Below are 14,940 nucleotides of genomic sequence, written 5' to 3' on the forward strand. Positions count from 1 at the left end.
ATGTGCCACCGGCACAGAAGCCATTCGAGGCAGGGTTGGCATCGGTCACGTTCGGATGGTGCTTTTTTGCAATATTAAAAAAAGAATAAGGCAGCAAGCTGGCAGAATCCTTAGCAGACGGGGCAAAATGCTTAGTGGCCATTCGTCTGTCTTTATGTTCAGAGTTCAAATTCTGCTGAGTTTGATTTTGCCTTTTATCCTTTCCGGGTTGATAAAAATAAGTATCATCTGAGCAGTAAAATCAATTTTTTTGATCTGGCCCCTTCCCCCCAAACCTGCTGCCCTTGTGCCAAAATTTGAAGCCAATAATAAAAGCAAATATTTCTTATAAATGCCCAAAACAATTCCAATGATGTGTTTCTTTAATTTCAGTTTTCTTGTGCTATGACTGCATGTTTCAACAGCAACTGTTCCTTCACCCGAAGTCCTCCAAGACGAAGTAATGTTATTTCTGCTGAACTTGAGGTAACTTAAGCATAATTTCAATAATCATTTTATGAGAATGTAACCTGCTGCCATCTAAATTAAGATTACTTTATTTATCAATAAATAATTGCTTCTCTTGTACATTGATAATATAGCCAGGACCCCATCTCAAAGTCAAGCTATTTAAGGCCAGAAAATACGTCAACCTTCATCAGTTATTGATCTTCAAAGTTCTGATGAGATCCATAATGGAGCATTGCTCCCCCTGTCAGGAAGGTCCTACTGTTGCCCACTAGACGTCCTATATCACATCTAGAAAAGATCACTTGGCTGATTAGCATAAAGTTACTTCTAAACATACTTCAGCTACTTGCCCACAGATGTGCTGTATCCTGTTTCCCCCTTTTCTACCATTCCCCTATTGGCCCCTTGCACGATAAGCAGTCATGTAATCACTGCTTCAACAAGACACTTGCATCTTTCCCTCTATCTTACTTACATATCCCTTGACACTATGCCTCCTCTCAGTCAAGTGATTTTGTCTTGCAGATACATGGTCACCTCATCAGTGTTGGTGCCATGCAAAAAAGCACCCAGTACACTCTGTGATGCGATTGGCATTAAGAAGAGTATCCAGCTGGAGAAACCCTGTCAAAGCAGACAGTGGGGCTCAGCCTAGTCTCTCTGGTCCATTAGTTTATGTTAAACCATTCAACCCATGCCAGCACGAGAGAAGAATCTTAAAGGATATTCATGATGTGTGTGTATGTGTGCATATGCATGTATATATGTATTATATATGTATATATATCATCATTATCATCATCATCATCATTTAGCGTCCGCTTTCCATGCTAGCATGGGTTGGACGGGTCAACTGGGGTCTGTGAAGCTGGAAGGCTTCGTCAAGCCCAGTCAGATCTGGCAGTGTTTCTACGGCTGGATGCCCTTCCTAACGCCAACCACTCCGCGAGTGTAGTGGGTGTTTTTTACGTGCCACCTGCACCATATATATATATTAATTATATTTTTTAGTAATTTTGTTACATATTTAAATAATATAAATTAATCATATGTATTGGCTTAAGTCTTTCATTGTTTGATTTGCCTAATAGTGGTTTTGTCTCTAATTTAATATATATATATATATATGTGTGTGTGTGTGTGTGTTGAGAAAATCTTGAATTATATTGAAATGTTTTCTATTGGCTGGACCTGGAGTTCATTGAGTTTGTTGTCCTGTTTATACTGATACAATTGCAGTTGATGTTCTTGTTGATGCTGCAGGAAAAATACAAGCAGACAGGGATCTAGTGGGATGGCATTTGGGGAGAAAGGATTGAGTCTAACATTCTATCTTCCATTAATTTTTCCAAATTGACTTACTAGGGTAGCTTGGGAGAAATTTAGATATTTTCATACTGTTAGAGCAATTGCTTTAACAGCTGACATATGTTTATGATCCACTCAACCATGAGGTCATGGTAGGATTGTGTGCTAGAACTCATATCAAGCAGCTGTTATTAAATTCTTGTGAAATTTGATGAAATTTTTAATTGAGTTTATATTTGTTTTCTTAATTCTAGATAAAGGAAAAGGAAATGGTGATAGAAGAAAGCACCACAAATAACTACATTCACGTCAAAAGTGTTATTCCACCAAAATATTTTTGCCCATCTTATACCAACACTTCATGTGCATTAACTGCTACAGTTTCATTCAAGAGTATGAAGAAATTAACATGTTCAGATAAAAGCAGTATCTACCAAATGGTTGCTGAACCACAAAAGAAGTCGACAAAAGGATGTGGTTTTGAGATTAATTTTAAATGGACAGCAATTGCTGTGAGAGGCACAGCAGATGGTTTATATGATGGAAACCAATCCGTTATTATAAACCTTTTACCAGGAATTATGACAAGCACGGCAGAGATCACATTTGATAACCAATACCAGATTAAGGTAAGCTTTGTTCATCTAATGGACATAATATACAACAAGGAAATGAGATTATGAAGGACTATTTATGTTGTGTTTCAAGTTGCACAAAATAGATAGCTGCCAAACCACCCTCACATCTGTGGTCTACTATCTCAAAAGAAAAGAATGGGAAGTTTAGTTGCAATAGTAAAAAGCACAAGAAAGTTTGTTGGTACCAATAGGAGCTAGATGCACAATGGAACACTCCAAAAATGCAAGATACACTATGGCATCAAATAGTATAAGATACATGATGCTTGTACTAAATACTACATACATACATTTTTGTAGGTATCAGTGGCAGAGAAGCTGTGTAGTTATAGGTGTCTGATACTTATAGTAGCGTTAAAGAGCAGATGTTATAATATACTCTTTTACTCGTTTCAGTCATTTGACTGCGGCCATGCTGGAGCACTGCCTTTAGTCGAGCAAATCGTCCCCAGGACTTATTCTTTGTAAGCCTAGTACTTATTCTATCGGTCTCTTTTGCCGAACCGCTAAGTTATGGGGACGTAAACACACCAGCATCGGTTGTCAAGCGATGTTGGGGAGACAAACACATACATACACATAGAAATATATACATATATACAACGGGCTTCTTTCAGTTTCCGTCTACCAGATCCACTCACAAGGCTTTGGTTGGCCCGAGACTACAGTAGAAGACACTTGCCCAAGGTGCCACATAGTGGGACTGAACCTAGAACCATGGGGTTGGTAAGCAAGCTACTTACCACACAACCGTGAAAATAAAAGGCTGGATTGTCATGGTTAGAATGCTTTGATCACATGTCTGCTGAAATTGAGGTGACTTAGGGCTAGAAAGCAAGACTTTTCAGCAGTAAATACTTATATCAATGAAGAAGATAGGAATGATATTTTACTTTTCTTCCACATTGAATGAAATCATATGGGAACTTTTATATCTCCTTACTTATCATACTGGAATAATCAAATTTGTTTTAATAATTAAAAAATGAAAGAATGTTTGGAAACTTGTGGGAATTTTCATCTGCAAAAAATGATAATCTGAAGTTGCTGTGTTTGGATGAATTGTATGAGATGGAGAGAGAAGAGGAAACTGAGATTATGTAATTAGCCATTCATTAAGGTTTATTTTAATGATTGTAATTTATTCAGAATTGTTAAAATGTTGACTGAAATAGTTTTGGGGTGGTCTATTCTATACAAATGCTGAAAAATACTATTTAGTGCCTACTAGTAATAAATATACTATGATGTCGAAAGTATTGTAGCAACAACATTGTCCTCATTCAAGGGGACTTAATGTTTTCACATCTGATTCATCATGATTGTGATTGGAGGTTATCAATGACACCCATAGCTGTTGCCAATAAGGGGCCCCTAGCTATTTTTATTTGTTCTCTTGATCCATCCACATCTAAGAAAGCCTTAGTAATCAAACCAACATGGTTGCCTCTTTGCAGCCATTCAACCTGCTGGAAAGAACAGTTCACTCTGCCTCAGATTACACCAGCTCACATACTTTGAAAAGGAAATTAAGTAACGTTGTCCCAGATTCTCTGTTCGTAAGAGAAAAGATAGGATAATGATGGTTGGCATACTTTTGAAGATAAGTCTGCTGGATTAAGACCGGCCTTGGTTAAAAAAGGGAATGGTTGGAATGTCTTTGACTGTAGATTTGCTTTATCAAAGCTGATTTGGATTTAAACAGCTTCAACAACAACCCTTCAGAAACAAAAGAATGAGTGAACATCTTTGCAGTTGTTCAGCTGAATAGAAATAGCAGTCAAATCATCCTCAAATCAAACCCAACCATATTAAAAGGTAGTAGATAATACGGTCTTAAACACACTATCTCTAAGAACAAATGACCATAGCTTGGGTATACTATGGATTATAGATTCACTCAATCAGGTATGATCATGGGGCCAAACAACAACAGTATTTACATTAGTTTTCTTTCCCTTTTCAGACAACAGTCGTTGACAGAGATAGAACAGCTTTGTGTAATTCTCTTAATGATCCACACATGACCACATTTGATGGACGGTAAGAGTTTAATCTTTACTCAGAATAAATAAATTTCAATGTTATGAGAACAAATCAATATGAAATCAATAAGCTGGGCTTCACACATGCAATGACTAATGATTGAGGCTTTTGGCAATATGCTGCACTTGAGATGATGAGAGTATCATGTAATTAGCCCCTGTGCTAGTGGTACAGAAAAAGCACCTCTTGGGCATTGGGCCTCATAGAGGCAATGACATGTGACCAAGACCTTTGGCAGTATTCTGTGCTTGAACAGAAAACCCATCAAGCAAAGTGAAATCTTAATTGTGGCAGATACCAGTGTCATGCAACTAGCACTCATGCCAGTGGAACATAAAAGCTCCCATTGCACTCTCAGAAGGGTTAGCATTAGGAGGGCATCCAGCCATAGGAACCATGCCAAATCAGACTGGAATCTGGTGCAGCCCCTCAGCTTACCAGCCCTGGTCAAACCTTCCCACCCATGTCAGCATGGACAACAGATGTTAAACGATGCTGATGATGATACAATATGTGCAGTTATTCCTTGCATCTTTATAAGCTGCTCAAGTTTGAGTCACAGAGTTTGTCATCAAGTACTTAGTGTTTATGCCAAAATACTCTTTTACTCTTTTACATGTTTCAGTCATTTGACTGCAGCCATGCTGGAGCTCTGCCTTTAGTCGAGCAAATCAACCCCGGGACTTATTCTTTGTAAGCCTAGTACTTATTCTATCGGTCTCTTTTGCCAAACTGCTAAGTTACGGGGACGTAAACATACCAGCATCGGTTGTCAAGCGATCTTATGGGGACAAACACAGACACATAAACACACATGTGTATATATATATATATATATATATATTATATATATATATATATATATACGAGGGGCTTCTTTCAGTTTCCGTTTACCAAATCCACTCACAAGGCTTTGGTCGGCCCGAGGTTATAGTAGAAGATACTTGCCCAAGGTGCCACGCAGTGGGACTGAACCCGGAACCATGTGGTTCATAAGCAAGCTACTTACCACACAGCCACTCCTGTGTCTATGTTCTATTATTTCTCAAATCAGTTAAACAATTTTAGGATTCTTGAACCATAATTTGTGTGGGTAGAAAAAATTGCTGGAAAATCAAAAATAATCTTAGCACAATTTGCAGAAATCTCTGACAGGAATAGTGACCAGAATGTCTGAAACAAGTGAGAGTTGTAATGATCAGTTTCCTCAGCTCTCTGAGAAAAACACTGCAAGGTTGAACATGGCTACTTTTGAACCCTGGGAGTGTGTCTGCAAAATTCACAGTGGAGAGAGGTGAAGTTCCTTTCTAAGTTGAGACCCATCACATATATTGATTTCAAATTTTGGCACAAGGCTAACAATTCCGAGGAGTGGGTAAGTTGATTACATCAACCCCAGTACTCAACTGGTACTTATTTTATTGACTCCGGAAGGATGAGAGGTCATGTCAATCTTGGTAGAATTTGAACTCAGAATGTAAAGACAGGCAAACACTGCTAAGCATTTTGCCCGTCATGCTAATTCTCACAATAAACTTTAAATTGTAGTTTGGGATGATCATTTTGTCAATAAAACACAAGCACTTGTTGCAATTTATTAGTTATTAATCATTGTTGTTTTTTTCAATTAATTAATTAACAAACCAGCATATATGTTTTTCTTGGCATAACTCTGCCAAAATACATCAATATTCATTTTAACTCTTGTCTCATATCAACAATCTTATGAAACAAATGCAAAACCAAAACTGCCATCATTTAAAACTCATGTGTTTATTTATTTTCTTAGGAACTATGACAATTTCTATGAAGGTGAATTTGTTTTATACCGGCACAAAACATTACCATACGAAGTAAGTGTGTTGAATATATTAGTTATTGATAGTAATGTACTGTTCATGCACATTTGGCACCTTTTTTCTTATGAGTTGTACTGCACCTGAGCATTGTGTTTCGTGCAAGCCAAATAGCAAATTGGGGCCCCACAGTAATATGTTAAAATTCCAAGAAAAAATTTTGCTTCGGCTGTAGTTATTGCAAACAGCTAAATTTCTTTCTCTAGCATTGTATATAGTTCAATCTATGCAAGTTTATGTATGAAAAGCAAAATAGGAATTTTGGAAGTATCTGTGAAATTAGTTTTTAAACATTGAATGGCTAATGGTGATCCACCAGAATGAAATATAAATCAAAGGGGTCCATATATGAAAAAAAAAAAAAACAGTTGAGAACCACTGGTTAAAACCTTTTCTAATAATGGTTTCAAATTTTGGTACAAGGCCAGCAATTTCAGGGGATGGGGTAAATTGAATGCATTGAACCCATGCTCAGCTGGTACTTATATTATTGATCCCAAAGGGATGAAAGATAAAGCTGACCTCAGTGAAATTTGAACTCAGAATGTAAAGACAAACATCATGCTGATGAGCCTTTTGTCTTGTGTGCTAACAATTCTGAAAGCCCACTGCCTTAACCTTTTTCAATATCAGATCATCATTTAATGAAGTTTCCTTCTGTTTCTTTATTGCATATATTATCTATAGTCATTCATGTCCCTGTCATATCGTTATTTAATTTCTTATTAAATTATTAACATTCATTATATATTTTCTTTTGACTAGGTTCATACATTTTACCGGAAATGCAACAACCGTGCCAGCTGTAATTGCGGAGTCGCCATACAGTCAGGTCTTAGTGTTATTGTCGTTGATAAATGTAGCACTACAAAACAGAAGAAAGTACCACTGACCGTTAAAATATATCAGAGTACTAAACTTGATCCACGTACCAAAATTATACAGTCAGTTAATGGTCAACAGTATGAGGTATGTAAAACATATATATATATTTACAAGCAAATCGCCCCTCGTCCAATGGAGGATGGTGAGTTGTCAAACATTTAAACCAAATTTTCTCAAAACAACTTGTCCAACCGTCCCATAGGCCTCCCCTTTGAGAAACACTGATTTAACCTAAATTTGAGACACCAGTAAAAGAAGAAATAAAGATAGACTTTTTTATATTCCAAAGAAAAACGATTTTATTCACACAATGCGTAGTATCGATTTCAATAGCTGATGTACTTGTGTGTACAAATGCATGTTCCCACGGCTTTATAGATCGCATTCTCACCTGGAATCGATTTTTGTAATTTTTTCAAGATTTATACACCCCCTGATACCGTCAATATCTATATATCAAATTTGAGCGCAATTGGATGGAGGATGCCTGAGATCCTAGAAGACACACACACACACAGACAGAACGGATTTTAATAATAGATAGCCTATAGATGGGAGACGGATATTCTCTCTATAGAATACGCTATAAAATAGTGCTCAAGAGATTTAAACTTGAGCAGGTAGAGGAGTAAATGTAAGGAAAAGCAAGTTTGTTAGGCAAGTTGATATACAAAAAATATTAAATAAATCTGATACAAAAAAATGTACATATGTTTGCATAAAAAAGGTCCAACTTGCACAGAATAGAAATGATATCAGGAATTAAAGGAGTTTCTGTGGGCTTGGTAGTCCAAAATAATCCTTTCTACTAAAGGCACAAGGCCTGAAATTTTGATAACAACAGATGACAGTGGACCCTAAAAAAATGCAGAAACTCTTAAAATACAACAATCTGGAAATAGAGGTAATCTGAATGTGGAGCCTAAAAACAGAAACAATTCCTATATTAATAGATGCATTAGGTATGATTAAAAAACATTCAGACAAATACATAACCAAAACACCAGGACTTACAAATGTATATGACATACAGACAATAGCACTACAAAGCACCATGCATATCCTACGTAAGGCATTTTCAATACAGTGAAAATAAGAGCACCACAACAAACCACAGCACATACCCAATGTACACAGAGCTGCACTTAGTAGTGCAGTGAAGGTACATTATAAAAGTAAGATTACTGATTAATAATAATAATAATAATAATAATAATAATAATCATGTACATTGTTTTGTCTTGGTATAAAAGATGGGCTAACAGCAAATATTCTGCTCAATACCACAGATTTGCTTGTCAGTTGTTTGACCTTAACCAGTTGAGCATGTCCCTTAGTGGCTGACGATATGTGCATCTCTGACCACGAGCAGAAGTAGTGGGGGAGCATCATAGCCATGTGTTGAGAGGGATTCTTTGGGGTTTGAATAATTCACCTCTGGAAACATGGGTGGTTCTTTCAACATCCTTAAATAACCCTTATTCAGGGACCTTTTGAGCGGGATGGGCTACTCAACCTGAAGAAAATTCTAACTTGGCCCCACCTGCAAGGTCATGTGCTGTTTATCTTGATATGAGATCACCATGTCGCGCACATATGGTTGTGATGCATGTGCCTGGTGTACCCTTATCAGACGGGTAGTCATGATGGGTATATTGGGCTTCGTATATTTTACCCCAGTGTCACTTTGATGGCATGAACTGCTCTCTCACTCAATAATAATAATAATAATAATCATGTACATTGTTTTGTCTTGGTATAAAAGATGGGCTACAGCAAATATTCTGCTCAATACCACAGATTTGCTTGTCAGTTGTTTGACCTTAACCAGTTGAGCATGTCCCTTAGTGGCTGACGATATGTGCATCTCTGACCACGAGCAGAAGTAGTGGGGGAGCATCATAGCCATGTGTTGAGAGGGATTCTTTGGGGTTTGAATAATTCACCTCTGGAAACATGGGTAGTTCTTTCAACATCCTTAAACAACCCTTATTCAGGGACCTTTTGAGCGGGATGTGCTACTCAACCTGAAGAAAATTCTAATTGGGCCCCACCTGCAAGGTGATGCGCTGTTTATTTTGATATGAGATCACCATGTCGCGCACATATGGTTGTGATGCATGTGCCTGGTGTACCCTTATCAGACGGGTAGTCATGATGGGTATATTGGGCTTCGTATATTTTACCCCAGTGTCACTTTGATGGCATGAACTGCTCTCTCACTCAATAATAATAATACAATGTTGTTAAACTTTTGCTGCCTTCATGTGATTTGGCTGTATATTTTATTCTGCAGTTTCGGTTACCAATTGGGACAACAGTTTACGTGAAGGTGGGACGAGGTGGACAAAAGTCCTACATCAATGTTTGGATGAAAGCATCAACAAATGATTTTAACAAAACTGAGGGTCAGTAAATAATCTTTTTTGTATGTATTGCTGTGCATGGGTGATTGCGTGTGTTACTGTATGTATGTGTATGTGTCAATAAAAATTGGTGTACATACACTTGCGTCAGAAATTAATTAGCACTTCTCAAATTTCTACATTAAATAGGTTAAATCAATTAACCTATGAGCTGTTCAAAACGTCTTACACGATGAGAAAACTTAGTATGGTGTGATTTCGTTCCTTGCGAGGTGCTACCTATATCTATTAAACAAAGGAAAATTTGTCTGCATCCGCACTCCAAGTTGTTGTTGCACTGCTATGTCAACATCATAAGGCTGTAGACTCTCAAACTGCTCTGCAAACAAAGTTACGTCATCGTTCTGTGCAACAGTGAACTCGCAACAAAGCAATAGTTCGAGATATGGCCACTAGGTGACAGCACATACCTTGAGCGAAGAGCAAATCAAGGGTGCTAATTAATTTCTGACGGTAGTGTATGTGTGTCTCATTGTGTATGTGTGTCTCATTTTGTGTATAAATGTACATTATTGTGTATACATATGAATGTGTTTCTTACTGTGTTTACATGTCTGAGTGTATGTGTATGAATTCTTCATCTAATATTTTCAAAAAGGGGAAGAATTATGGAGAACAAATGGAAAACTTACGGCTATTATATCCTGGCTGTAGATTTTTCATTTGTTTCTATAGTCACAGGAGTATAGGGCTACATAACAACAGGTTTGCATAGAAACCTAGAAATGCTAGGGTTCTGCAAAAAAAAAAAAAAAATGAGAGAAAAGAACAGACTGGTTTGCATTCTCCAGAGCTGATTGGTCTGAGTGAAATTTGTGAAACATTCTAGAGATTTTCTATTTGCGGTTTCCGGGCTGAACCAAAGGCACAAAGTAAAATATACATATACAGGAGTGGCTGTATGGTAAGAAGTTTACTTCTTAACTACATGGTTCTGGGTTCAGTCCCACCATATGACAGACAGGCGAGTATCTTCTACTATAATTATGCACCAACCAAAGCCTTGTGAGAGAATTGGGTAGACAAAAACTGAAAGAAACCCATTGTATGTGTGTGTGTGTATATATGTATGTATATATATATATATATAATATATATATATATATATATATACACATACATATATATTACTGGTTAAGGCCTGTTTATAGGGTTACCCAGGGTTTCTCCCATAAAGAGTACTTTTATGGCATATCATCAGATCTTAAGACCTGTTGCCCTGTATATTATTTGTATTATTATATGAGTGAACGCCTCGCATCCTCTTCCAAGAAAGTTTTATTGCTCTCTCTCTCTCTATATATATATATATATATTAATAGTTATTGCCAAGCTAACATGGCAGTCCTGAAAAATAGGACGGATGCTGCCATTGATCATATATATATATTATATGTGTATATATATATATATATATATATATATATATATGTATATATGTATGTGTGTGTGGTGTGTGTGTGTGTGTGTGTGTGCATGCGTGTATAAATATATATGTTTGTGTGTGTATATATATGTATATATATATATATATAAGGCAAATAAGAAAATGGAGAGGATAACCAATCAACAAACATCAGCCTGTAAACATTCATTTGGATCTTTTTATTAAGTAATTACAATCCTATGTATAAGTAATCAAAATAAATAAGCAAGTGAATACATGAATAAACAAGTAAAAATAAATGAATAAGAATAAAAAGCAACATCCGAACATGGCCGTTGCCAGTGCCGCCCCGACTGGCTTCCATGCCGGTGGCACGTAAAAAGCACCATCTGATTGTGGCCGTTTGCCAGCCTCATCTGGCACCTGTGAATGTGGCACATAAAAAGCACCCACTACACTCTCGGAGTGGTTGGCGTTAGGAAGGGCATCCAGCTGTAGAAACTCTGCCAGATCAGACTGGAGCCTGGTGCAGCCTTCTGGCTTCCCAGACCCCGGTCGAACCGTCCAACCCGTGCTAGCGTGGAAAACGGACGTTCAACGATGATGATGATGATGATGATGAAATGAGTGAAAGAATAGTAAACCCTTTCAGCTGTTTCTACTCTGGGGGTGTCTAACTTGCCAAGATTTTTTTTTATGATACCAGTAATGTACAAGGATTGTACAAACGTTGAACAAACGTTGGGCAGGGCTTGGACAATAACTGAGCCCCAAAGCTTCATCAGAAAGGCCCTAAAGTTAGGAATCTAACATGTGAGGATGTAAGATGGAAGCACTCCGTTGGTTACGACGACGAGGGTTCCGGTTGATCCGAATCAACGGAACAGCCTACTCGTGAAATTAACGTGTAAGTGGCTGAGCACTCCACAGACACGTGTACCCTTAACGTAGTTCTCGGGGATATTCAGCGTGACACGGAAAGTGACAAGGCCGGCCGTTTGAAATACAGGTACAACAGAAACAGGAAGTAAGAGTGAGAGAAAGTTGTGGTGAAAGAGTACAGCAGGGATCACCACCATCCCCTGCCAGAGCCTCGTGGAGCTTTAGGTGTTTTCGCTCAATAAACACTCACAACGCCCGGTCTGGGAATCGAAACCGCGAGTCCGCTGCCCTAACCACTGGGCCATTGCGCCTCCGCTATGTTTGATGTAAGATAAAATAGTAAGGAATGGAAATAAGGATGTAACTCTCATAATCTATGGAAATTGTTTCTGGGAGTGACTTTCTTCTCCATAAGATGTAATCCCATAACTTATGGATATTACTTTGGAATTGCCTTTTCTTAATTGATTAATGGAGACATTACATCAGTGGTTTTCAACCAGGGTTCCACGGAACCTTAGGGTTCCGCCAGTACAGTCCATGGGTTCTGCAAGAAGTTACAAAACTGCTAAAATCGGCAGTAATTTTTAATTCTCCTGTGCAGATATGTGTGCATAAGAATATTAAATTATTGCACAGGGGTTCCTCGAGCCAGTGGAATGCTTCCTTGGGGTTCCGCTCCAGCAAAAACTTTGAAAAGCACTGTATTACATCATTAGAAAAAAAAAAACTGTTTTCATCAGGTAAATAAATGAACCACAACATTTAGAAGCATTCAAAAATCAACACCTTATGCACCTTCATGATTCTATGAGTCATGCTGATCATATACATAACCTGATTATCTTTCTGTCTGTACTTCAGTACCCACGTATGTATTCATCTATATTTATTGTGTATGTATTTTAATTTTGACCTGACACAGTGCCTTACCATTTAAGTAATCACTTGAATCCTAATTTTTCATATATATATATGTGTTTTTTTTTTTAATTTTTTTTTTTAGGACTGTGTGGAACGTTTGATGGAGATGTCCGAAATGATCTTTATTCACCAAATGGAACTTTATTTGATATAAAGGGTAGAAGACCAGATGCATTTTCTCTCAGCTGGCGGTAAGTAGTACTTATCCTCCTCATCCTCAAGCAGTGTCTGCTCTCCATACTAGCATGGGAAGGGTGGTTTGACAAAACCCAATGGAGGACGATGTTATAACCCATTCCTGGTGCCATGTAAATGCATCCATGCTGGTGCTGCATAAAAGTACCCAGTACAATCTGTAATGTGGTTGGTATTAGGAAGGACATCCAGCCATAAAAACCATGCCAAAGCCGACATGGAACCAAGGCAGCTTTTCAACTAGCCAGTTCCTGTCAAATTGTCCAATCCATGCCTGCATGGAAAACATGTTAAATGATGATGATGATGATGATGATTATCATCATCATCGTTTAACATCCGTTCTCCATGCTAGCATGGGTTGGACGGTTCAACTGGGGTCTGGGAAGCCAGGAGGCTGCACCAGGCCCAGTCTGATCTGGCAGTGTTTCTGCAGCTGGATGCCTTTCCTAACACCAACCACTCCAAGAGTGTAGTGGGTGCTTTTTATGTGCCACTTGCACAGGTACCAGATGAGGCTGGCAAACGGCCACGATCAGATGGTGCTTTTTACGTGCCACCAGCATGGCGGCCATACATACACACTCACACACATACACAAACAGACATATATAAACACACACTTATTTATGGTTAATGTAATCCCTGATATTAAAAAATTTCAAAAGCTGATGTCCATATCTGAAACAGCTTCAATCATAGATCTTTTGGTTAAGGTTGCTCTTATATTAAACAACAACAAGTGGAACTGCGATGCTCACAAATTAAATAGTTTGCAAGCATGGCTGTTTTTGTTAAGAAGTTTGTTTCTCAGTTATGCGATTTCAGGTTCAGCCCCACTTCATGATACTCTGGACAAATGCCTTCTATTACAGTTCCAGGTTAATTGAAATCCTGCAAATGGATTTAGGAGACATGACCTGAAAGAAGCCCATCATATACATTCATATATGTCTATGTATGTGTAGATTGCTTGCCACTACACATTCTTATTTTCTCTCATTGTTTTTTTTCTGTGTTCCTTTCTGTGGAAGAGCGTAGGCTCAAAATGTTAAAGACTTTTTCACTGCCCGAGCATTATACTAATACATCTGTTTGTTGTCTACACCACCTGTCTTTTTCTTTTGATTTTTTGTGAATTCTCCGCCCTATATATATATATATATATATATATATATCCTGTAAAAAGCACCCACTACACTCTCGGAGTGGTTGGTGTTAGGAAGGGCATCCAGCCATAGAGACTCTGCCAGATCAAGATTGGAGCCTAGTGCAGCCCTCAGTCAAAATCGTCCAACCCATGCTAGCATGGAAAGCAGGCGTTAAACGATGATGATGATTATCCTTGTGCTTGTAAAAGCTCCTATGCTACTTGTTGTTGGCTACCACTTATTAATCCCATCTTTCCAAGTTGGGGTTGTTATCCAATGTGCCCATACAACATATGATAAGTGTATTAATAACAAGAAATTTTCATATTTCACTAATGCATTGCTACGCATTTCTATATGATGTGTATTTGTCTGCAACTATATTCTCACATCCGTAGCATACCAAACCAACATGTGTCATGCAGAAACATACATAGCAATGGCGTCGGTGGTGTAACGGTTAGCATGGTTGCCTTCCAAGCAGTCGATCCGGGTTCGACTCCCGGCCGACACATCCTTTCTTTATAGGCGCAGGAGTGGCTGTGTGGTAAGTAGTTTGCTTACCAACCACATGGTTTCGGGTTCAGTCCCACTGCATGGCACCTTGGGCAAGTGTCTTCTACTATAGCCTCGGGCCGACCAAAGCCTTGTGAGTGGATTTGGTAGATGGAAACTGAAAGAAACCTGTCGTATATATGTATATATATATATATATATGTATGTGTGTATGTTTGTGTATCTGTGTTTGTCCCCCCCCCCCAACATCGCTTGTCAACCGATGCTGGTGTGTTT

The 14,940-nt window shown here is 38.2% G+C and overlaps 1 protein-coding gene and 1 non-coding gene across 2 annotated transcripts in view; both read left to right on the forward strand.

The window, feature by feature from the left end:
• LOC115223111 overlaps positions 1–14,940 on the forward strand; it is a 305,641-nt gene that overhangs the window by 164,594 nt on the left and 126,107 nt on the right. Inside the window, exons 56-62 of the mRNA XM_036512142.1 lie at positions 373–465; positions 2,013–2,387; positions 4,363–4,439; positions 6,232–6,295; positions 7,064–7,267; positions 9,480–9,591; positions 12,885–12,993. Coding sequence (XP_036368035.1) covers positions 373–465; positions 2,013–2,387; positions 4,363–4,439; positions 6,232–6,295; positions 7,064–7,267; positions 9,480–9,591; positions 12,885–12,993 — 1,034 coding nt within the window. The remainder of the gene's footprint in view (positions 1–372; positions 466–2,012; positions 2,388–4,362; positions 4,440–6,231; positions 6,296–7,063; positions 7,268–9,479; positions 9,592–12,884; positions 12,994–14,940) is intronic.
• Trnag-ucc lies at positions 14,591–14,662 on the forward strand. The gene has a single exon. It is a non-coding gene; the product is annotated as a tRNA-Gly (tRNA).

Source organism: Octopus sinensis, linkage group LG22 (genome assembly GCF_006345805.1).
Source record: "Octopus sinensis linkage group LG22, ASM634580v1, whole genome shotgun sequence".
Taxonomy (NCBI): Eukaryota; Metazoa; Mollusca; class Cephalopoda; order Octopoda; family Octopodidae; genus Octopus; species Octopus sinensis.